Source organism: Oncorhynchus kisutch, linkage group LG12 (assembly GCF_002021735.2).
Source record: "Oncorhynchus kisutch isolate 150728-3 linkage group LG12, Okis_V2, whole genome shotgun sequence".
NCBI lineage: Eukaryota > Metazoa > Chordata > Actinopteri > Salmoniformes > Salmonidae > Oncorhynchus > Oncorhynchus kisutch.
In genome coordinates, this window is record NC_034185.2 from 30,854,680 (window position 1) to 30,881,130 (window position 26,451).

The 26,451-nt window shown below is 42.4% G+C and overlaps 1 protein-coding gene across 1 annotated transcript; it reads left to right on the plus strand.

Moving 5' to 3' along the window:
- The first annotated feature begins 670 nt into the window (after positions 1–670).
- Positions 671–25,740, plus strand: LOC109900869 (probable G-protein coupled receptor 132). Its single transcript, XM_020496733.2, has 2 exons — positions 671–782; positions 23,144–25,740. Exons 1-2 carry the CDS (start codon positions 740–742, stop codon positions 24,211–24,213), a joined length of 1,113 nt encoding a protein of 370 aa, XP_020352322.1. The 5' UTR covers positions 671–739; the 3' UTR covers positions 24,214–25,740.
- The last annotated feature ends 711 nt before the right edge of the window (positions 25,741–26,451 follow it).

Sequence of the window (26,451 nt, forward strand, 5' to 3'; positions counted from 1 at the left end):
TGAAGGTGATCGTTGGTAAAGATTGCCACCCCCAACTTTGGAAGGTCTGTCTTGCCGAAAAAGGTTATAACCAGGAAGGTTAACGTCAGAATTCAAAACACTCTTCCTTAACCACATCTCAGTAATGACCAACACAGAAGTCTTTCTTTCGCCTTTTATCCTTTCAGTTTCTCTAGAGTTTAGGTTTTGAAAACATGGCTCAGGGTGGTCTTGTTTTTGGCCACGTTTTGTGCAATTCAGAACATCCCTAGCAGCTTTCCCACTAATCATTGCTATAGCATAAAGGCTATGGAATTACTCAATGTCATGGCTTTGGCTAAATGTTAGCATTGTTGCCAATTATGACTGTGCTGGCTTACTCATTGTATTCCCTTCTGTTTTTACACAGAAGATTTAGTAAATGAATCATCAACAGATTACATTTTTTTTTAAGTATTTTAAAAATGGTTTGTTTTTATATATATATATATATATATATCTCCTGCTCATGTGTGTCTTTTTCAAGAAGTCAGTGCAATATATTTTTTAAGGTGGTAAGAGTACACTGGAGCAATACATCAATGATTTGTCACTTGTGGTATTACTATATTCTAACCACGTGACATTTCAGAGCGGGATCTTCCCCTGCGCACGTACTACAATCGTAGCGGATGTTTAAACAGCACTTTAACAGTATGCTTATGAATGTAGAATGAATGACAAAGGTGGAAGAAGCATGCTCTCTTTCAGGCAGTAATGAATGAAGACTGTTTACGGATTTCGAGAGATGTTACAGCAAAACGGTGAGTTTCTCTGACAAATGCTGAAATGTGTGATTGAGATAATTGTAACTTTTAAGAAATTATTGATTTAGCTAGCATTTTGCTCTGGTCCAGGTCCTTAGTGCGCCTTCCTCCGTAGTGAAAGGATACGCACTAACCGCCCTGATCCAGAGCTGTCATGCAGCGTGCACTTCTGGATATTATTATTTGATATTATTATTTGACTGATATTATTATTTGCAACTTAGTTATCAGTTCAGTTTTATGGTATATCGTGCAGTGATTGGAAGTGTCGTTTTATATTTTGGTGATCGACTAATGAGAAAAACTCTCTAAAAATGTTGTGATTTTTTTTTTGTCTTAGAGGATCATGCGGGGAAATGTAGGTACATTTATAGGTCACCTCAGTTACTGGTAGTTTGCTGTTATTGTAGCCTACATTTGCGTAAGGACATGAAATAAAATTGTGAGTTTATTGTTGGTTATTTGTTATTTATATTTTATTATAATAATATTTCAAAGCAACTGTGATGAATCATTCCTGACGGCTATGCATTATTAAGTGTTCAATAAGCAAAGCATAGCTGTTCACCTTGTTCGACTCGGTGGGTAGTTAAATGTTGTATACATTTTTTTTTGTAAACAACGAGATGATCAATATTGAATGAATAGTTTAAATGGTGAAAATTTTAAAATATTTTCATGAGCGCTCACGCACACTCAGCCGGTTATATCTCAACCTTATTCTCAGAATATTGTGTGTAGGCTACGCTAGCCTAGACATAATAATAAGATAGTGTAGCACAACACGACCCACTTAGGTTTCCCATACAAACTGTCAAGTGAGTTGAAAGAGACGCCTCCTCAAAAGTCCCCTGAGCACCGAGATTAACAGGGGTGAAATGAATGTGCGCTACCGTCACTAATTGCAGGCGACACATAGGGCAAATGTTTCATTTTCTCGTAAAGTCATCGTGTTCATCCTTAACATAAATGTGTGTCAGGAAAGAGGGCATGTGACACAATGAAGACAAAGCCTTACAGCAGGCGGAGGAGCCAGGAGGAGCCAGCCCCTCTTTCAATATCGATCAAAAGTGTCTAGTCGGGTGGTAGATTCCCTTTCAGCACACAAACTCAGTTTCAGAGAAAATGGTCCAATATATATATATATATGTGTGTGTGTGTGTAGTCTATGCACTTACTGAACCAGTATTTGCATTTGTTTTATATAGCCTATCTCCTAGTCTCGTTTGTCAGGCAGCAGTTCCCTGATGCCTATTTTCCCAACCTGGTTTCATAGACTAGACGAACATAGTAGACGACACATGGTAAATGTAAATCTGAGATACTCAATCTCATGACTGACAATTTTAGCATTTTAGCTAATAAGCAACTTTTCAACTGCTTACTGTTTTTGGGCTACTTTGCAACTACTTAGCATGTTAGCTAACCCTTCTCCTAACCCTAATTTGTTACACTATAATACAGCATTTAATTTGTAACATATCATACCAAATGGGTGATGGACATCCAAAAAGTAATACATACCATACGAAACACAACATATCATATTAAATGGAGTGTCTTGGATTTACGTACAGAATAATACGGAATGCTCTGAGACCAGGTTGATTTTCCCAGTGCTCTAGTGATCCATTCATTCACCCCTCTCATCATAAATGTGACCAACCAGCTTGATTCGGTCTTATGTAGCAAAATGTGAAATTGTGTTTTTACATTGGATAAAAGTAGAGACTCAGAGCTAGAAAATTGTATATCATACACTACAGTTAAGGAACAATGGGAAAGTAATTATGCTTTGAAAGTTGATGAACTTGTAACCCCTTAAATATTTTGGTGCTCCTACTGGAGTGCTCTTCTTTGTCTACACACATTCAAATCAAAATCAAATCAAATCTAATTGTATTGGTCACATGCACCGAATACAACAGGTGTAGACCTTACAGTGAAATGCTTACTTACGAGCCCCTAACCAACAATGCAGTTTTAAAAAGTATGGATAAGAATAAGAAATAAAAGTAGCAAGTAATTAAAGAGCAGTAGTAAAATAACAATAGCGAGACTATATACATGGGGGGTACAGGTACGGATTCAATGTGTGGGGGCACTGGTTAGTTGAGGTAATATGTACATGAAGGTAGAGTTATTAAAGTGACTATGCATAGATAATAACAACAGAGTAGCAGTGGTGTAAAAGAAGGGGAGAGTGTGGGGGCCCCAATGCAAATAGTCTGGGTAGCCATTTGATTAGGTGTTCAGGAGTCTTATGGCTTGGGGGTAGAAGCTGTTTACAAGCTTCTTGGACCTAGACTTGGTACTCCGGTACTGCTTGCCGTGCAGTGACAGAGAGAACTTTGACAATTTTTAGGGCCTTCCTCTGACACTGCCTGGTATAGAGGTCCTGGATGGCAGGAAGCTTGGCCCCAGTGATGTACTGAGCCGTTCACACTACCCTCTGTAGTGCCTTGCGGTCGGAGGGCGAGCAGTTGCCATACCAGGCAGTGTTGTAACCAGTCAGGATGCTCTTGATGGTGCAGCTGTAGAACCTTTTGAGGATCTGAGTACCAATGCCAAATATTTCTCCTGTCTCCTGAGGGGGAATAGATTTTGTTGTGCACTCTGCACGACTGTCTTGGTGTGCTTGGACCATGTTAGTTTGTTGGTGATGTGGACACCAAGGTACTTGAAGCTCTCAACCTGCTCCACTACAGCCCCGTCGATGAGAATGGGGGCGTGCTCGGTCCTCTTTTTCCTGTAGTCTACAATCATCTCCTTTGTTTTGATCACGTTGAGGGAGAGGTTGTTGTCCTGGCACCACACGACCAGGTCTATGACATCCTCCCTATAGGCTGCCTCGTCGTTGTCACTGATCAGGCCTACCACTGTTGTGTCATCGGCAAACTTAATGATGGTGTTGGAGTCATGCCTGGCCATGCAGTCATGAGTGAACAGTACAGGAGGGGACTGAGCACGCACCCCTGAGGGGCCCCAGTGTTGAGGATCAGCGCGGCGGATGTGTTGTTACCGACACCTACCACCTGGGGGCGGCCAGTCAGGAAGTTCAGGATCCAGTCGCAGAGGGAGGTGTTTAGTCCCAGGGTCCTTAACTTATTGATGAGCTTTGAGGGCACTATGGTGTTGAACGCTGAGCTGTAGTCAATGAACAGCATTCTCACATAGGTGTTCCTTTTGTCCAGGTGGGAAAGGGCAGTGTGGAGTGCAATTGCATCATCTGTGGATCTGTTGGGGCGGTATGCAAATTGGAGTGGGTCTAGGGTTTCTGGGTTAATGGTGTTGATGTGAGCCATGACCAGCCTTTCAAAGCACTTCATGAGTACAGACATGAGTGCTACGGGTCGGTAGTCATTTAGGCAGGTTAACTTTGTGTTCTTGGGCACAGGCACTATGGTGGTCTGCTTTAAAACATGTCGGTATTACAGACTCGGACAGGGAGAGGTTAAAAATGTCAGTGAAGACACCTGCCAGTTGTTCAGCGCATGCTCGCAGTACTCATCCTGGTAATCCGTCTGGCCCTGCGGCCTTGTGAATGTTGACCTGTTTAAAGGTCTTACTCACATCGGTTGCGGAGAGCGTGATCACACAGTCTTCCAGAACAGCTGGTGCTCTCATGCATGTTTCAGTGTTATTTGCATCGAAGCGAGCATAGAAGTAGTTTAGCTCGTCTGGTAGGCTCGTGTCACTGGGCAGCTCTCGGCAATGCTTCCATTTGTAGTCTGTAATGGTTTGCAAGCCCTGCCACATCCAACGAGCGTCAGAGCTTGTGTAGTACGATTCGATAATGCAAGAATGGAGTCGACAGAGATGGTTGCCTCGCTTCACTTTCTTAGGAAACTATGCAGTATTTTGTTTTTTAATGTATTATTTCTCACATTGCTACCCCAGGAAATCTTAAGTCTTATTACATACAGCCGGGAAGAACTATTGGATATAAGAGCAACGTCAACTTACCAACATTACGACCAGGAATATGACTTTCCCGAAGTGGATCCTGTTTGGACCACCACCCAGGACAATGGATCGGATCTCAGTAGACGACCCAAAACAACGACGCCGCAGATGGAGTGGTCTTCTGGTCAGGCTCCATAGACAGGCTCATCATTCATTGCTCCCGATTATACTACTTCCCAATATCCAGTCTCTTGACAACAAGGTAGATGAAATTCGAGCAAGGGTTGCCTTCCAGAGAGACATCAGAGATTGTAACATTCTCTGTTTCACAGAAACATGGCTCACTCCGGATATGTTATCAGAGTCGGTACAGCCACCCGGTTTCTTCATGCATCGCGCCGACAGAAACAAACATCTCTCTGCTAAGAAGAAAGGCGAGAGAGTATGCCTTATGATTAACGAGTCGTGGTGTGATCATGACAACATACAGGAACTCAAGTCCTTTTGTTCACCTGACCTAGAATTATTTACAATCAAATGCTGACTGCATTATCTACCAAGAGAGTTCTCTTCGATTATAATCATAGCCGTGTATATCCCCCCCCCAAGAAGACACCTTGACCACCCTGAAATAACTTCATTGGACTCTACTTAAACTGGAAACCATATATCCTGAGGCGCATTGATTGTAGCTGGGGATTTTAACAAAGCTAATCTGAAAACAAGGCTCCCTAAATTTTATCAGCATTTCGAATGTGCGACACAGGCTGGCAATATTCTGGATCGTTGCTACTCTAACTTCAGCGACGCATACAAAGCCCTCCCTCACCCTCCTTTCGGCAAATCTGACCACGAATCCAATTTGTTGCTCCCAGCCTATAGACAGAAACTGTTCCGGATAGCCTCAGACAACAACATTGATGTATATGCTGATTCGATGAGCGAGTTTATTAGCGAGTGCATCGGTGATGTTGTACCCACGGTGACTATTAAAACCTTCCCCAACCAGAAACCGTGGATTGACGGCAGCATTCGAGCAAAACTGAAGTGCGAACCACTGCTTTTAATCATGGCAAGGCAACCGGAAACATGACCAAATACAAACAGTGTAGCTATTCCCTTCGCAAGGCAATCAAACAAGCTAAGCATCAGTATGGATACAAAGTAGAGTTGCAATTCAATGGCTCAGACACGAGACTTATGTGGCAGGGTCTACAGTCAATCACGGATTACAGAAAGAAAACCAGCCCCATCGCGGATACCGACGTCTTGCTCCCAGACAAATGAAACAACTTCTTTGCTCAATTTGAGGACAATACAGTGCCACTGACACGGCCCGCTACCAAAACCTGCGGGCTCTCCTTCACCGCGGCCAACATGAGTAAAATATTTAAACTTGTTAACCCTCGGAAGGCTGCCGGCCCAGACGGCATCCCTAGCCGCGTCCTCAGAGCATGCACAGACCAGCTGGCTGGTGTGTTTACGGACATATTCAATCAATCCCTATCCCAGTCTGCTCTTCCCACATGCTTCAAGAGGGCCAACAACATCTCCACCCCACTGATCCTCAACACTGGGGCCCCACAAGGGTGTGTTCTCAGCCCTCTCCTGTACTCCCTGTTCACCCATGACTGTGTGGCCATGCACACCTCCAACTCAGTCATCAAGTTTGCAGACGACACTACAGTGGTAGGCTTGATGACCAACAATGGCGAGACGGCCTACAAGGAGGAGGTGAGGGCCCTCGGAGTGTGGTCTCAGGAAAATAACCTCAGACTCAATGTCAACAAAACAAAGGAAATGATCGTGGACTTCAGGAAACAGCAGAGGGAGCACCCCCATATCCACATTGACGGGACAGTAGTGGAGAAGGTGGAAAGTTTTTAAGTTCCTCGGCGTAAACATCACGGACAAACAGAAATGGACCACCCACACAGACAGCGTGGTGAAGAAGGCGCAACAGTGCCCCTTCAACCTCAGGAGGCTGAGGAAATTTGGCTTGTCACCGAAAACACTCACAAACTTTTACAGATGAACAATCGAGAGCATCCTGTCGGGCTGTATCACCGCCTGGTACAGGAACTGCTCCGGCCACAACCGTAAGGCTCTCCAGAGGGTAGTCAGGTCTGCACATCGCATCACCGGGGGCAAACTACCTGCCCTCCAGGACACCTACACCACCGATGTCACAGAAAGGCCAAAAAGATCATCAAGGACAACAACCACCCGAGCAACTGCCTGTTCACCCCGCTATCATCCAGAAGGCGAGGTCAGTACAGGTGCATCAAAGCTGGAATCGAGACTGAAAAACAGCTTCTATCTCAAGGACATCAGACTGTTAGACAGCCTTCACTAACATTGCGTGGCTGCTCCCAACATGTTGAAAAAAGGATTCTGACAGTCAGTGGTGAGTAATCGCGGTCCAGATATCCAGAAGTTATTTTCGGTCATTAGAGACGGTAGCGGCAACATTATGTACAAAATAAGTTAAAAAACAAGTTACAAACAAAAAAACAATCAGTTGGGGGCACGTGAAACGTCTGCCTTCTTTTCTGGTGCCATTTTAGTGAAGGTAGCTATGATATGGTCATTCAGCATTGTTCACACCCTCTTAAACCTTAGCCCCAGCCATCTCTTTAAGGATTCACATATGAGGCCATGTGCTAAACAGAGTGAATACGGTAATGTACTAAACAACCAACGATGTCAAGACTAAAGGCTGGTTTATACTACCTATCGACATGTCTGTAGAGGGTTGTCGCAGTGACATCATGAACATTCTATTGTCATCTGACATCAAACTTGTTGTTATGAAAAAGTATTAACACAAAATGACAGGCAGTCTGTTGGTTCAAAATAGCATAATTGGTGTATTTTAACACCAATAAACCTATCGTTTAAAATTGAGTTTAGTATATGTCAATCTAGCAAACCAGGCAACTAAAATAAACTTTCTAAACAAGGTTTTGGTTAGTTTCTAGTTTGTTAGTCAGTTCAAATAATGACCATATCATATCTGACAATGTCTTAACTATAACATATTTTTATAAATTATTACAGTAAAATAAACTCACAACAAGTTAATGGCGAGCTAATTATAGAAAATAACTTACGGCTGTGAGTGTGACGAAATAAAAGCAGGTCATTTTACTGGAGCATTTTAGAACTTGGACACTGTCTAGTTGTCCTAACATTATATCCCAATTTGACTTTGGTGCAGATCATGATTTTCTTCACATTACTGTCTCTGGTAAACACATACTATATCAAATAAAATACATGTTTATTTGTCACATGCACAGGATACAGAAGGTGTAAACGCTACAGTGAAATGGTTACTTGCATAGTGGAGCCTTTTGTTTAGACATGCAGGTAGGTAGCTAGCTAGCTATCCCAACTCATAATGTTACTTCCATGGATGAATCTGCAGGTAGCTAAAGCTAACCAACTATGTTCAATGTTAGCTAGCTGGCTAACATTGGGCTATAAACTAGTAATGCAAATGGCTTTCTGAGATACAAATAATATTACTAACATTAGCTAGCTACCTAACAGTATTCTTTAACTTGCAATGTAAACATCTTTCTGAGAAAATTAGAAATGTATAATATCTGAAAATGTATGTAGCTAGACTCTCTTACCTTTTTTAAAAAAATAAATCAATTTGACCTTTATTTAACTAGGCAAGTCAGTTAAAAACAAATTCTTATTTTCAATGACTGCCTAGGAACAGTGGGTTAACTGCCTGTTCAGGGGCAGAATGACAGATTTGTACCTTGTCAGCTCAGGGGTTTGAACTTGCAACCTTCCGGTTACTAGTCCAACACTATACACACTACCTGTGTGTATAGAAAGTGAACACCCCCTTTTAAAAATGTTTTGTTGCCTTACAACCTGAAATGGAAAAACATAGAATCAGACTTTATTTACACACGGATAACCTACAATGTCCAAGTGAATTTTTTTCTCTCAAAAAATCTCTCTAATAAACAGTAAAATACCCTATTTGGATAGGTGAATACCCCCCAGAGTTAATACTTGGTGGAACCACCTTTTGCTTGAATTATAGCCACGAGTCTCTTTGAATACGTCTCTACTAACTTTGCAGACCTAGACTGTGCAATATTTGCCCATTCTTCTTTGCAGAATTGTTTAAGCTCAGTCAAATTGCATGGTAACAGCTCATGGACTGCACCCTTCAAGTCCTTCCACAGATTCTCAATAGGATTTAGGTCGGGGCTCTGACTAGGCCACTCAAGGACTTTCGCATTATTTTCCTTCAGCCACTGTACAGTTGCTTTGGCAGTGTGCTTTGTTTCATTGTCATGTTGAAACGTGAACCATCTTCCCATTTTTAACTTCCTGGCAGAGGGCTGCAGGTACTCCTCAAGAATCTGTCGGTATTTTGCACTGTCCATTTTCCTTTCTATCCTGACAAGCGCTCCAGTCCCTGCTGAAGAGAACCACCCCCACAACAGGATGCTGCCACCACCGTGCTGTACTGTTGGCATGGTGTTCTTTGAGTGGGAAGATTTATTGGGTTTTTGCCAGACATATCATTTTGCTTTCTGACCACAGCACCTTTTGCCACTTAGCCTCGGAATCTACAATGTGCATTTTGGCAAAGTTCAAACAAGACTTGATGTGGCTTTTTTTGAGGACAGTTTTTTTTCTTGCCACCCTCCCATGGAGGTCAGATTTGTGGAGCGCTTGTGATATTGTGGTCACATACACACATTGACCAGTCTTTGCCATAAAGGCCTGAAGCTCCTTCAAAGTCTCTATTGGCTTCTTGGTAGCCTCTGTGATCAGTCCCCTCCTTGCCGGTCATCCAGTTTGGAAGGACGGCCTGAACTATCCAGGGTCTGGGCGTCGCCATATGCCTTCCATTTCTTAATAATGGTCTTAACTGTGCTCCGAGGGATAGACAACGCCTTTTAAATGGTTTTATTTCCATCCCCTGACTTGTGCCTTTCCACAACTTTATCTCGTAGATCTTTTGAAAGTACCTTTCCGCCCGTAGTGGATTCTTTGCTTTGAATTGCACTACTAAGCAGTGGAGTCCTCTATGAACAACGGCTTTTATTCTGAACTAATCAAAGTCACTACAATTGATCACAGATGGAAGTAAATTAGATTGATTTGTTATCTGGAAGGTGTTTGGTTATACCTCAGAAAATTTGAAATCGCAATTCTAATTCTTATTCAAGTAGGGTATTTTACTGTTTTACTTTTAATACATTTAAATATTTATTTTTCTCCGCTTGGATATTGTGGGTTACTGTGTGTAAATAAAGCCTGAAATGTTGTGTTTTCATTTCAGGCTCTAAGGCAACAAAACATTTTGAAAGGGGGTGGTGACTTTCTATACCCACTGTACATGGATGACCGCTTCTCCCTCTCTTTCACGGATGCCATGGTTGCCCTTAGTTTGAAGATGTAATCCGGAGACAGGTGTTTTATACAACAGCCTTCTGTGTGTTCTATTTTCAACTCCTTCCGCATATTTGCAATCAAACGGCAGAATTTTCTCCATCTCTTTAGCTGTCATGCTCTGCTTCCACTGGGAAGAAAAGAAAAAGAAAAGTTTCTTGTCTTTTTCTGTGGTCAAACCAACAAGGCTCATAATTGAACAATTTTATTCGTTTTTACAGATGGCAATGAAAGTTCACATGTTCCAGAAGGCATTTCTGCCAAAAAACACATTTTAATAAAAATACATTTATGTTAGTGAAATGCCTGTCCTGTGAAGTAGTGACGTGCAACATACACCTAATTTCCTGAAACGAGTCACAAATGTAACTGGGAAATTAACAATTTTATTATTTAAGCATCCATCTTGAACAGCCATAGGGTAAAAATTCTGCTCTGCCACACAGGAGAGTGTTGCTTTAGTGTTGCTCTTGTAAAAATGTAATTGGTTTAACAAGGCTTCTTGACCCACACTCATTTCAGAAGTATTTTTTGATCAAGTAAGGACTGGGCTGGTCCAATTTGTTAATTTCTCCTCTGCACATCACAGGGACTGAGTCAACTCTGTAGCTGCAGGGTTAAATCTTTTTCAGTTAAAAAGACAAAAGCAAGATGTAACACACTCTTTGGCTGAGTCTTTGCCTTAAAAGTGCAGTTTAATTATATAACTGCTTTGACACAATCACTCAACAATTCCACTGTATAGAATTACACAAGTCACTCACTAATATTAAGGAAGTCTCGGGTTCTGCTCACCTGAGTTAGAATACCTCATGATAAGCTGTAGACCACACTATTTACCAAGATAATTTTTATGTATATTTTTGTAGTATTTACCACCACAAACTGATGCTGGCATTAAGACCGCACTCAACGGGCTTTATAGGGCCATAAGCAAAAAATAAATAAATGCTCACCAAGAGGCAACGCTCCTAGTGGCCGGTGACTTTATGTGGTCTGATGAAGCGGATGCTAAACTACACGCCTGTTTCGCTAGACCAGACAGGAAAATGTTCTGAGATTCATCCGATGGCATTGAAGAGTTTAGCACATCGGTCACTGGTTTCATTAAGTGCATCAACGACGTTGTCCCCACATTGACCAAACATACATATCCCAACCAGAAGCCATGGATTACAGGCAACATCCGCACTGAGCTAAGCTAACGCTGCCGCTTTCAATGAGTGGGACACTAATCTAGACCCTTATAAGAAATCCTTCTACGCCCTCCAACGAACCATCAATACAGGACCAAGATCGAATCCTACTACACTGGCTCTGATGCTCGTCGGATGTGGCAGGGTTTGCAAACTATCACAGATTACAAAAGGAAAACCAGCCGCAAGCTATCCAATGGCATGAGCCTACCAGACAAGCAAAATATGTGTACCTTCTAAGCACGCTTCGAGGCTAGCAACACTGAACTATGCATGAGAGCACCAACCGTTCCGGACGACTGTGTGATCACGCTCTCCGTAGCCAGTGTAAATAAGACCTTTAAACAGGTTAACATTCACAAGGCAGCAGGGCCAGACGGATTACCAGGACACATACTCAGAGCATACGCTGACCAGTTGGCAAGTGTCTTCACTGACATTTTCAACCTCTCCCTGACCCAGTCTGTAATACCTATATGTTTTAAGCAGACCACCATAGTCCCTGTGCCCAAGAAAGCCAAGGTAACTTATCTAAATGACTATCGCCCCGTAGCAATAATAGCCATGAAATGTTTGAAAGTCTGGTCATGGCTCACATCAACACCATCATCCAAGACACCCTGGACCCACTCCAACTCGCATATCACCCCAACAGATCCACAGATAACGCAATCTATATTGCACTCCACACTGCCCTTTCCCACCTGGACAATAGGATCACCTATGTGAGAATGCTGTTAATTGACTACAGCTCAGCGTTCAACACCATTGTGCGCCACAAGCTCATCATTGAGCTAAGGACCCTGGGATTAAACACCTCCCTCTACATCTGCATCTTGGACTTCCTGAAGGGCCGACACCGGGTGGTGAAGGTAGGCATCCACACATCCGCCACGCTGACCCTCAACACGGAGGCCCCTCAGGGGTGCATGCTTTGTCCCCTCCTGTACTCCCTGTTCACCCACGTCTGAATGGCTGCGCATGACTCCAACACATTAAGTTTGCAGACGACAAAACAGTGGTATGCCTGATCACCAACAACGATGAGACAGCCTATAGGGAGGAGGTCAGAGACCTGGCAGTGTGGTGCCAGGACAACAACCTCTCCCTCAAATTCAGCAAGACAAAGGAGCTGATTGTGGACTACAGGTTTTCGGTTCTGTTCCCTGTACTGGTTTTAACCCCTGATCTAATCCAATATATTTGATGAGATTTTAGGCAACAACACAACGGGCACAATCTTACAGTTCACAGAATATCCTACTTTAACCTACCTCACATGCATGTGTAGCCTAGTTTAAATACAACCAATGAAGACATAGGAATACAACCTAGCAATCTTACAGCATTTATCTGACACCCTGTGTTCATGGAGGGAGTCCGTACGAGGCCTGGCAGGGAATTATAAAAGTAGTTTGCGACGTCATCACAGGAATCTTCTCCTTATTATGGCTAATTAAATGTTCATTAACAGTGTCATTTCTTATCCTTGCCATATGTATTGTCAATCAACTAACTAGTCCACGACTTTAGATGTCCTCTTCTTTCAGGACATTAACAGAAAGTCCAATTACTTCCACAGGAAACTTTTGTACGTCACTTCAACTCACAGCTCTCTTTTGATGTTGGCAACAACTGTTCGATCACTCCAGCGTGTAGCTAGCTAGCATCACTCTGGCTGGTAGCCAGCTTGTTCGATTGAACTTCACAGCAATCCAAATGGAGAAATGACAGTCAATATGTGTGTGAGGTAGAACCTCCAGAATAAGAAAGCCTGTGGTTTTACTGACGCCTATCTCCCATTAGAAAGACAAGGCAACCTCCAGAGTATTCCAAACAGGACTTTATTGCCATATTATAGATGGGAATGGTCTAAAACGGAATGAAGGTATGCGAATACAATAAGTACAGTATAATGTAAGAAGACAATAGCAGTAGGCAGTAACAATAACGAGGAGAGCAAAGGGACTGAATAAATACACTGCAACAGTGAATGGCAGGCTATTACATAGTAACAGGCAATAACAAAGGACAGTATGAAATGAATAACAAATGGATAATAGGAAATACTGGCTAATTGCTACTGACAATAATATAAGTAATACCACAATAGTAATAAGAAGGAGAAACGAAGCAACACCAACTGTACTAGCACACAATGCAACAGTAACCACAATAAAGAACAAATAACAAACTTACATTCTTTCACACACCCCAAAGCCATCAATCCAACCACGTTCTCTCACAAGGAATTTACACTTGGAAGGAAAAAGGGATTTACTTATACCCTTGTGAGAGCATGGGCTGGGCTGGCTGTGCAATCACAATCCCAAAGGATGGGTGAGATCTAGACAACTCGGCACCAGCCAAGTGAGGTCAAAGAAAAGTAGTAATTTATCCTAACGTCCAACGGAATTCTTTACAATGAGGTATGAAACAATCCTCTTCCAGAACAAGCACATCCTCTTTCTCCAACGATACTACGGTTCGGCTCCTCTCCAGTCTTTGCCGCTCTCTCACTTTTTCCTCCTGTTGCATTCACACACACACCTGCACACTCACTCGAGCCCTCTTTCTTTGGTCCTCGCACCAGAGCCGTGGCGTCACTGCTAATAGAGTAAGTGAGTCACATCTCTCAACTCCACCACATTACCCTCTGCAAAACCCTGCCAAGTCTGAGTACCTAGGCAATGTACCCCTAGAGCTCCTCTGAGATCGCCAGGGACCCTCCCAATGCCGTCTCTTTATGCCTGCGGCCTTTCCCCTCTGGGCTAGTTGCCTTTCCCCCCCGACCTCAACAGATTTGTCTACTGCAGCTTGCAGCACTCTTGCTGGGCCATCCTGCTGACTGTCCGACTGCAAGACCCACATGGAATCGTATTTTTTTTGTGCACAATCTTCTCACTCCACAGAGGGACGGTGACCTTCCTTCTTCCCACAACCTTTGTTGGACCCACATAACTGGTCTGCCTCCCAATGTTCACCCTGACACGCTTCAGCGGGGCTTCCTCTTCAGTGGCGGTGGCGGTCCCACTTTGTCACAACTTCCTGGTTGGTGAAGAGTAGTCCTTGAAGGTCCTACGTGACATTCATTCCCACGATGACGGACAATTGTTATGTTTCCCTACTCCCTGACGGAGGATGTTTCAAGACGAAGACACACTTCCCATGTAGTTTTCTTCCCATGCACTTAATGTCTGTCTCCAGACAGACAAAAACAGGAATATCCAGCCCTTTGGTGGCTGTGAAACGCACCCACCTTGCACATGACAGTTCTAGATCACCAGATAGCTAGAACAACTCCAAAGTGCTTTTAAAAAAAAAAAGTTTTCTTGTTTTTCAATCAACCAACAAAACACATTCCACATTCACAGATGTGACAGGCTTAAAAAAAAGAGAAAAAGAGGTAAAAAATAAGAGAGAAAAAATAAGAAATGGCTAATAAGAACCTTGATAGTGTTGCTGCAAGTTTTATATATGTTTTTAAAATTTTTAAATGTATTTTATTCTTTGTGAGTACGTGTAGGTAGGTATGTAGGATATGTGTGTGTGTATGGGTGTGAATGTATGTATGTATATGTGTACGTATTTGTATGTGTGTGTATATATAGATATGGGTATATATGTGTATGTATATATATACAGTGGAGCAAAAAGGTATTTAGTCAGCCACCAATTGTGCAAGTTCTCCCACTTAAAAAGATGAGAGAGGCCTGTAATTTTCATCATAGGTACACTTCAACTAGGACAGACAAAATGAGAAAAAAATCATGAAAATCACATTGTAGGATTTATAATGAATTTATTTGCAAATTATGGTGGAAAATAAGTATTTGGTCAATAACAAAAGTTTATCTCAATACTTTGTTATATACACTTTGTTGGCAATGACAGAGGTCAAACGTTTTCTGTAGGTCTTCTCAAGGTTTTCACACACTGTTGCTGATATTTTGGCCCATTCCTCCATGCAGATCTCCTCCAGAGCAGTGATATTTTGGGGCTGTTGCTGGGCAACACGGACTTTCAACTCCCTCCAAAGACTTTCTATGGGGTTAAGATCTGGAGACTGGCTAGGCCACTCCAGGACCTTGAAATGCTTCTTACGAAGCCACTCCTTCGTTGCCCGGGCGGTGTGTTTGGGATCATTGTCATGCTGAAAGACCCAGCCACGTTTCATCTTCAATGCCCTTGCTGATGGAAGGAGGTTTTCACTCAAAATCTCACGATACATGGCCCCATTCATTCTTTCCTTTACACGGATCAGTCGTCCTGGTCCCTTTGCAGAAAAACAGCCCCAAAGCATGATGTTTCCACCCCCATGCTTCACAGTAGGTATGGTGTTCTTTGGATGCAACTCAGCATTCTTTGTTCTCCAAACACGACGAGTTGTGTTTTTACCAAAAAGTTATATTTTGTTTTCATCTGACCATATGACATTCTCCCAATCTTCTTCTGGATCATCCAAATGCTCTCTAGCAAACTTCAGACGGGCCTGGACATGTACTGACTTAAGCAGGGGGTCACGTCTGGCACTGCAGGATTTGAGTCCCTGGCGGCGTAGTGTGTTACTGATGGTAGGCTTTGTTACTTTGGTCCCAGCTCTCTGCAGGTCATTCACTAGGTCCCCCCGTGTGGTTCTGGAATTTTTCTGATCATTTTGACCCCACGGGGTGAGATCTTGCGTGGAACCCCAGATCGAGGGAGATTATCAGTGGTCTTGTATGTCTTCCATTTCCTAATAATTGCTCCCACAGTTGATTTCTTCAAACCAAGCTGCTTACCTATTGCAGATTCAGTCTTCCCAGCCTGGTGCAGGTCTACAATTTTGTTTCTGGTGTCCTTTGACAGCTCTTTGGTCTTGGCCATAGTGGAGTTTGGAGTGTGACTGTTTGAGGTTGTGGACAGGTGTCTTTTATACTGATAACAAGTTCAAACAGGTGCCATTAATACAGGTAACGAGTGGAGGACAGAGGAGCCTCTTAAAGAAGTTACAGGTCTGTGAGAGCCAGAAATCTTGCTTGTTTGTAGGTGACCAAATACTTATTTTCCACCATAATTTACAAATAAATTCATAAAAAATCCTACAATGTGATTTTCTGGATTTTTTTTCTCATTTTGTCTGTCATAGTTGAAGTGTACCTATGATGAAAATTACAGGCCTCTCTCATCTTTTTAAGTGGGAGAACTTAAACAATTGGTGGCTGACTAAATACTTTTTTGCCCCACTGTAGGTTCCACTTTCAGAGGTACATCTTTTACAGTTAGGAGACAGAAACCCAATCCTGTGGTTCATTATCTGAATCCACGTTGACTCTTGTCTGTTTGTGATCCATGTTAGCATGTTGCGGATTTGGGCAGACCAGTAGTACAATTGAAGGGAGGGAAGGACAAGACCACCCTTAGATTCAGGTTTCGATAGAGTGGAAAACTTGATCCTAGGTTTTTTATTGCCCCATATACATTTGGTGATGCTTTGGTTAGTTGTTTTGAAAAGGGAAACTGGGAGATAGCATGGGAGCATCTGAAATAAATAGTTCAGTCTAAGGGAGGACGTTCATACGGATGACATTAATTCTTCCTACTAAGCTAATTGGGAGAGATCGTTCTTGATTCGATCCAGGAGTGGAAGATAATTTTCAGATCTGGTGTTATGAAGATCCCGAGGTATTGAAACCCCTGTGTTTTCCATTGGAAAGGACATAGTGACTTCATAGAGCTGGTGAGTGTAATATTGAGAGGGCAGACAGTGGATTTGTTCAAATTGATCTTATAACCTGAAAACTTGCCATACTGAGCAATTGCGTCTAAAATGAGAGGGGGGGATTTCTCAGGGTTGGATATGTAAAGCAAGATATAATCCGCGTAAAGCGAAATCTTGTGCTGCAGGCCGCCTGCAGAAACACCCATAATACTTGGATTGCTCGTTATCAGCTCTGCCAGAGGCTCCGCCCCCAACAAGTAGAGCAGGGAGGACAGCGAGCGCCCTTGTCTTGTGCCCCGTTCCAGAGGGAATCTGTCAGAGTTCAGTCCGTTAGTAGTCACCATGGCATTTGGATGAGAGTATAGTGATTTGATCCATTTAATAAAATTTGGGCCCATATTGAACTTTTCTAAGACTGAAAACAGAAAGCTCCACTCCATCCTGTCAAACCCCTTCTCAGCATCCAGTGAAGCCAGCAGGACAGGGGTCTTCTGTGTGTTTACTTGATCAATAATATCAAAAAGACGGCAAATGTTATCAGAAGAGTGTCTGTCTCTAATAAATCCAGTTTGGTCCGCTTGTATTATTTTGGGAAGAAGAGTGTTTAGTCTTTTGGCGAGCAATTTGGTAATTATTTCGTAGTCGAAATCCAACAAGCTTATGGGCCGGAAGGACGAGCAGGATAGGCGGTCCTTGTCCTTTTTTAGCAACACTGTAATGCGAGCTGTGTGCATTGAGCCTGGGAGAACTCCATTTTTGCAAAAATCCTCCAGCATTGGCATGAAGATGGGGCTGAGCTGGGGCCAAAAAGCTTTGTAGAACTCTCTGGGGAATCCATCTGGGCCTGGGGACTTATTAGGTGGCATGGAGGTAATTGCCTCCAGGATCTCCTCAGGAGTGAAGGGGGAGTTGAGATCTTCTTGGTCGGTCTCTGATAGTTTAGGTAGCGAGATTCCCTCTAGGAAAGAGTGGAGTTCTGCCTCCGTGTGTTTTCTCTCAGAGGTATATAGTTTGCAGTAAAAATCATGAAAAGTTAAATTGATATTTTTTGGGTCGTATGTGACCTCGTCCTCTGCTGTTCGGATAGCCATGATTGTACGCTCTGACTGCTCCTTTTTTAAATTGGTAAGCAAGCAATCTACTGGGCCTATTGCTATACTCATGGTATTTCTGTTTAGTAAAGATAACTTTTTTTTATCTCCCGAGTGTAGTCCAAATTCAGTTTGGCTTTGGCTGCTTTAAGATGACTCCAGGAGGTGCTGTCTGGGATTGTTTATGTATTTTTTCACAGCATTCCAGCTCCCTCTCAAGATCTAGCCTGTGTGCTTCCATTGCTTTTTTCTTAGAGGAAGCATATGCAATTAGATGGCCTCTTAGTGTGGCTTTAGCAGCGTCCCACATTGTGGCCGGAGAAACAGGAGAATCCTTGTTGTCTTGTGTGTAGTTGTCTATCCATGTAGTTACCAATGTATGGAACGCTTCGTTTGATAGCATGGAGGTGTTGAATTTCCAGCTCTTTGACCTCGGGATGTTTTTGCAGAGGTCAAAGCGGAGGTGGACAAAGGCGTGATCTGAAAGTGCTATTGGTCCGATTGTACATGTGGCTGAATTTATGAAACTCTTTGGGATACAAATGTAATCTATACGGGAGTAGGTGTTATGGACATTAGAGTAGTATGTATAGTCCATAGATGAGCTATTAGTCTCTCCCCAGATGTCTATCAGTCCCATCTCTTTAGTAAGAGAGTTCAACATCTTTGCAGATCTAGAATTTGTGGTGGGGACTTGAGATGATTTGTCTAGGGTTGGGTTGAACCCTAGACAATTGTTTTGTACAATTAAAATCTCCAGCCACCACGCCAAAGGAAACACAATGCTCATTGAACAGGGTTATCATTTTTGACATGAAGGCAGGAGTATCTGTGTTAGGGGCGTATATGTTTAAGAAAGTAATTGGTTGACCATATAGTGACCCAGTTATCAAAATAAATCTCCCCTCCGGATCCGATATGTTTTTGTCAATTATGAATGGAACATTCTTATGGATAAGTATGGCTGTGCCTCTACTGTTTGATTTGAAAGATGAGAAATGCACCTGTCCCACCCAAGCTCTGCGGAGTTTGGCATGTTCGGCATCTCTTGTAATAGCACGATGTCTGCTTTTTCCTTTTTTAGAGCACATAGTATCTTTTTCCGGTTTATTGCATGCCCTAGACCATGGCAGTTCCATGTCAATAGATTTAAGGTACTAGTCATCGTCATCGAACAGTAATCAAACTTTAGTGCAAGTCATCGCTGGGTAAAAGTGGATAGTAGTTACAGCCACGTTCACATAAAAGGAAAATAAATGGTCTACATAAAATAATAATCTCTGAACACCCCAGGCGAGTTCCCAAACAACTCGACACATCCCGTTGGATCTATTACTTGGTGAAGAATCCTGAGCTCGTTTGGGTATTTGAATCCCCTGAAGATGCCTCGGTCAATGGAGTATTTCTTCACTTCTTCAAACTCTCGGCGCTTTCGGCGTATTCCAGCTGACAGGTCCTGGTGTAAAGTGAGTTTGGCATTTCCCACTGTGATGGTGTTGTTTTTCGCCGCCTGTAGGACTCGTTCCTTATCAGTGAATCTCAGGAAACGTATGGTGATTGGGCGCAGTGGTTGTCTGGCTGCTGGTGGGGGCCTCAGTGCTCGGTGAGCTCTCTCGAGTTCTATGGGCCTGTCGGTGGACAAGTGGAGCCACTCGGGAAGTTTGTCTTGCAGGTAGCGGATCAGTGGCATGTTTCCCTCTTCTTTTTCGCCCAGATTGAATAGAACACAATTATTCCTTCGCCCCCTGTTTTCCAGGTCCTCTGTTTTCTCTTCCAGATGATCTATTTTCTTTTTAGCATATGCTATTGTTTCCATGGCATCTGTCAATAAGTTTTCCATGGATAGGATTCGCCCCTCTGCCTCGTCCAGGCGCCCCGCGTTTATGGTTATCTTGTTGTTGATGTCAGGCAAAGCGTTTTCCACGATTGTCACCTTGCCCCCTATCGCACTGAGCTGATAATTAATGGCATCTAATTTAGTGTTGAGTTCAGTTTTTTTTCTTTCTTTCGGCATTAGTCACATCATGCAGCATGAGAATGAATTAAAAATCAAAACATATGGCCAAACGTTTGTATCACAACTAAAGTTACATAAATAAGTCTAAATGAAGCATTTTGGAGGACCTGTTTCTTTTGTGAACCCCTCAACACAGAATAGAAACACGTGCTCAATCCGTCGGAAATCATTTAGAGAAAATATCCTTTCTATTTTATTCAGCTATGTTCAATTGTATTTTTAATAATATAAAATAATTTAATATCTTACCTTTATTTAACTAGGCAAGTCAGTTAAGAACACATTCTTATTTACAATGACGGCCTACCCTGGCCCATTGTACACCGCCCTATGGGACTCCCAATCACGGCCAGACTGCAGTAATGCCTCTTGCACTGAGATGCAATGCCTTAGACCACTGCACCACCTGGGGGCATCATCATCATTATCATAATAATGCCATGGAATTCTCTGAAAATCTTGTCTGCTAAATTAATTAGCATAGCCCACAGCAATATGGCATAGCCATAATAGGGCCTAACATAAGGACAACTCAGAGTATGCTATTCTGTTCTTCTGAAATAGAAAACATTTTCTTCATATCATGTTTCTTTAGACCTGTCTAAAATAAATTATGGATTCATTGTGATGGTGTAGACTATATTACAGTGATTTATTATCATTTTTAAATGCAGATGTTAGAAAGGTCTACATCAGTGGCTTGTAGGCGATGCGTGGAAGCCAGGAGATGCTAAATGTGTTTATGTTAATTAACGGTCAATTATCATGAGACCAGCAGTTATTTGCTTGACAATCACCGGCTGACAAAATTTCATGACCCCCATACATCGATCTCCATCTTAGACTGGGACCCCTTTTTAGTTTAGTTTATCTAAAATGGGTCACAGAATAGTTCACAAAATAGCATACTGTAACCCACCTCACGTGCACATGTAGCCTAGTTTAAAGCCAACCAATGAAAACGTACCAATACAACCTAGAAGTCTTAGAGCATTTATATCAGATAGCTCAATATCAAAACAAACAAGTTATATCAAATCAAATCAAATTTATTTATATAGCCCTTCGTACATCAGCTGATATCTCAAAGTGCTGTACAGAAACCCAGCCTAAAACCCCAAACAGCAAGCAATGCAGGTGTAGAAGCACGGGAAGTTATAGGGAAAGCCACATCTCTCAACTCCACCACACATATCTATAGACGCCTTTACAGGGTGGGTTCCAGCGTGTTTTCCCATTGAGAGACTTCGGAGTTGTTGCAGGTACATGATATTCATTACTCACAAATGATTGTCTGGGTTGTCACACAGTTCCAGGCTGATAAATGGAAAAACAAAACAATATAGTCCGGGTGTTCTAACAGGTTCCAAAATGGTAATGATGTAAAAAAAAAAAAAAGGTAAACCCATGAATGTCAGAAAATAATGCAAGATAAATTCAATTGGTTTACACGGTTGAAAGCGGTTTCTCTTTGGCATCTTACATACAGGCCTCCTACACTTCTTCCAATTATACTGAGGCCATCTTTACCCATAATCCTTTTATGCTGTCCAACAGGCCATTAGGTGTCACAATAGTCATAAAGTTGGGTTTCTGTACATACAATAAACAGTTGTCATACAATTCTATATTCAATAACAAATCAACCAAAATATATTTTATACTGTACATTTTCTTTATGTACCAAAATGGGTCTAACAATGACCATCAAGGTTGATGACTAGATGAGTCGTCAAGGTTAGTCAACAGAGAGTCGTTTTCAGTTGAGATGCACCAACTAGGACTTGTGGTATTACTTGTCTATCGTGTGGTTTTTGGTTGCTTGCTAATCGATTCTCAGCAAAGAAGCACTTTAACCTGCAAATGACTGAACATGCTCAGTGTCACGTTCGTTGTATGGATGAGACCAAGGCGCAGCGTGATTTGAATACATCTTCTTTAATGAAGGAAGAACACTGAACGAACTATAAAGAAACAACAAAAACGACCGTGAAGCTATATAGAATAAGTGCAGACACAGGCAACTAATACATAGACAATCACCCACAAATTACCCAAGGAATATGGCTGCCTAAATATGGTTCCCAATTAGAGATGACGATAAACAGCTGCCTCTAATTGAGAACCAGTCTAGGCAACCAAAGACATACAAAACACCTAGACTAGTTAACAACCCCATAAACATACAAAAACCCTAGACAGGGAAAACACAACAAACCACCCCTTGACACACCCTGACCAAACCAAAATAATAAAGAAAACAAAGATAGATAACTAAGGTCAGTGCGTGACACTAAGGGCCTTGACAAATCAGATGTACATTTCCATAAAGCCGCACATAGCCGCACATAGTCATGTATGTGTGACTCACTATGCACATAACTCAGCTTCTGTGTCCTTCCAGCAACTCACTCACTCATTCTTCCTTTAGTGGCCACTAAGGGTTTTTCTGTGAATTATGTAATTATGTTTCTGTCTCTGTATGTGTGTGTGTGTGTGTCAGTAAGGTAAAGTCTATCACATTAGACTACAGTGGCTGTAGAGTAGACAAACCACGAGAAGGAATGGATGTGGCTTACATATTAGGGGGCTAATGTAGGTCTAGAATTTTGTAAAACAGAAAACTGTGAAACAAGCCAGAAAAACGCCTTTTGCGACATGGGGAGGCAGGGTAGCCTAGTGGTTAGAGTGTTGGACTAGTAACCGGAAGGCTGCAAGTTAAAACCCCCGAGCTGACAAGGTACAAATCTATCATTCTGCCTCTATCATTCTAGGCCGTCATTGAAAATAAGAATTTGTTCTTAACTGACTTGCCTAGTTAAATAAAGGTTAAAAAAACATGTAAATGTCTGTGGACAAATGCTCTGCAAATAGAGTCATTTAGAGTTAATCTTGTGATTTCTTCATTTGTGTTTGCATACATTCAAAGGTTTTATATATCACACAACCACACAACAAAATAGGAAATGTGACCTCGCTTGTTCTCTCTTTCCCTCTCTCTCTCTACCCTCCAGATACTATGCATGAGACGACCATGACTCAGATCAGCGTGGCGGCCACCAACTGCAACCTGACCTACTTTGATGACCGCGTGCCCCTGGTCGTGCTTTACAGTGTGGTACTGATTATCGGGCTGCCCGCCAATATCGTTACTGTCTACCTGACCTTCCTCCAGGTGCGCCGCAAAAACGTCCTGGGCATCTATCTGTTGAGCCTGTCCGTGTGCGACCTCATCTACCTCTGCACCCTGCCCATGTGGGCCGACTACGCGAACATGGGCCACCAGTGGCGCTGGAGCTCCATGGCTTGCAAGGTGACGGGCTACTTCTTCTTCAACAACATGTACATCAGCATCTTCCTGCTGTGCTGTGTCTCCAGCGACCGATATGTGGCCGTGGTCTACGCCGTGGAGTCGCGCGGCCTTCGCCAGCAGAGGCTGGCAGTTGCGGTTACCATAGTAATCGTCTTGGTGGTGTTCATGGGCCACGTGCCAGTTTTTACCATGATGGAGGGCAACGTGGTAGAGAAGAAATGCTTCGAGCCGGGCCAGAGCACACTCACAGTGACGGGTTTCAACTACGCACGCTTCATCATTGGCTTCTTGGCCCCGCTGGTCGTGCTGGTGGTCACCAACCGTGCCATCCTGGCCAGCGTGCAGGCCAGCACGGGGCTGCAGCCGTGCCAGAAGGAGCGGGTGCGCTACTTGGCGATTGCCGTGGTTATCCTCTTCCTGGTGTGCTTCGCGCCGTACCACATCATCCTGCTGCTACGCGCAGTCACCTTCCACATCCCCAAGCTGCAGAAGACATGCGACTTCGAGGAAAGAATCTACACCCCTTACACTATCTCTTTGGGCCTGTCCACCTTAAACAGCGCCATCAACCCCATCCTCTACGTGCTCTCCAGCGACAACATTCGCAAGGAGCTGCGTCGCGGCCTGAAATACCTCCGGGGGCGGGCCACCCTGCAGCCGCGTTCCACCGACAGTAGCCAGCACAAGATGCACAACTCCAAGAACTCGTCAGAAGTGGCGGCCGCCATACTGGATGTGGCGAAGCATGACAGAGGAAGGGTAGGGGTTTGATATGTGAGCCAGAGTGGAATGCAGATATGACTGCTGAAGGAACTCTGGGATGGTGACTTGCAGGTACTCTGGAATATTAAACAAACTCAGCATATAGCCAGGTGGAACCCCAAACATAGCAAGAGCAATGGGAGACAATGTATTCCAGCCATCCCAGAAACTGACTGGAATGTATATGATTGAAATGTGTCAAGCAGGACTTCAACCCCGCTTTAAGTTAATTTCTGCCTAATGTTTTGCTGTTCGTCTCCGGTTGAAGAAATTGGGTCGTTCCTGCTATGCGGTACCTTTTGGACCTCATAACTTTTGTATTCTATAACAAGGTGGACATGTGGAGCCTATATTAGTCATAGCGCTGGGAGTGAGCAAGATTGAGCTAGCATAATGGTGAACCATTGAACAGGATTTTAAATTCTCTTAGCAAACATATTTTAACATTTTGTAAATGTTTTGATTTGCTCTAATTTAGCCTAACCGGGTGGAAATGTATGAGTGGGACATGCAGACTATGAATATTATTTAGCCGTGCACCATTGTTTTCCCACCAAAGAAATTATGACTCTTCCTAAATATGGTGTCATTGTAGGGAGGGGTTGTTTTCTTAAGTGGAGAATTACGACAAACTAACAGGATGGAAAGTGATATCAGGGACACACAGAAATAAATAAAATGATAATAAATAAAGTAATCATGAAAAAAACGTTATTTTATGAGAGAATTTAACCAGGACTATAAAATAATGAAAACATTTTTTAAATAGTGTATTTTATGGCTAATATTTCTCATGGAAGTTGATGAATAACAACTGGGGACAAAAAATACCTACATCTACTGAAGAAAAGTGTTGAAAATGCATAGAATTCCCTTTCAATATCCTTATGTTTGTGTTTTTAAGGTAAAGGACACCTGACTTTATATTTAAAGCCTTTTAGAATCCACATTTTACACTGAATAAGAAGTAATATACTGAATCCTGGGGACAGAAAAGGCTCCGCATACGGATGTAGGAATTACCCAATTGTCAATGTTTGCCAAATTCAGCATTTATTTGTGTCCATGTGAAAGAAAAGTTTGAAACTTGACTGCTCTGGTGCTAATGTAGAAGTGAGAAACAGATTTTCTATTCATGGAAAAATTGTGTTTTCCTTTGGACAAACAGTAGTTGTTAAAGAAATTGTGCAAAATGTGATACGCTGCAATACATATTATACATATATTGTGTTTGTCTCTAGAAACATAGGTGATTTCACAGTAGATGAGACATAGATCAACAGCATGCTCTTACAGTTTATTTTATTTAGAAAACTAACATGTTTAGTGTTCGTCGTGTTTTTGGTGTTGTGTTTTGCAACATGAAGATATAACCTTTTATATGCGTTTAGTGTTTTTCATCCTATGTTGCAGACCTTTTTAAAAGTTTGTAAAAAGCAAAGGCTTGTTCTTGTTATTGAAACATTTCATCTCGATGAGTATTATTTATACAGTTTTACTGTACATTTTTAAATAAACATTTGAAGTAAAATGTGACATTTCAGTTTCATTATTGAAGTGGAAGTCTGTCCAGATGTATCTTGCTCCTACAGGTGAGATGTGAGTTTCACACTATAACGGGAACAAACAAAGAGTGAGAATGCATAGGCACTTGGAAGTATTGACACAAAAAGAAAGCATAATTAAAGATTTATTTCACTAAATACACTGTCAGTTTTTGTTTTGTTTGCACGCATAGCCTATATTACGTGTGGTTCCAGCGTTGTGACATAGAAAAAAAACAGCATTTGATGTTAAAAGAATCTGAACATGCAGATGAAGGTGTGCTCAGGAACGGTCTCAATAGAAAGAGCATCCGGTAAGCTTGTGGTTTGGAACATTGTTTTTCGCAGCCAAAAACATGCATAAAAGTGTCGCGTCTAGCTGTTCTTGGGCATTGGTTGACACGGTCATGGGTGAAAAGTGCATGAGGTTGAGAGATTGCACAGAAACATGAGAGATGTGGGCCATAAAGTTGCAGGAATTCTTACCATTCTGAACCCATTGAATGTTCTCTTGTGATGCTCTTGTGTGTATGAACATGGTTGCTATTTGACATGCGGGGGTAGCGACACCTGCAAAAACATCTGCTAAATATGTGTATGTGACCAATACAATTTGATTTGATTTAGTTCGCCAAAGGCAAATGCACACAAAGTGGTGACTACCATTGAAGAAATCCCAGCATAGATGGTTCCACATGTAGTC

Excerpts from the sequence above, each read along its gene's own strand:
- LOC109900869 (XM_020496733.2), top strand. The coding sequence starts at position 740 with ATGAAGACTGTTTACGGATTTCGAGAGATGTTACAGCAAAACG. Across the intron at positions 783-23,143 it reads AGAGATGTTACAGCAAAACG|ATACTATGCATGAGACGACC; the intron begins GTGAGTTTCTCT and ends TCTACCCTCCAG.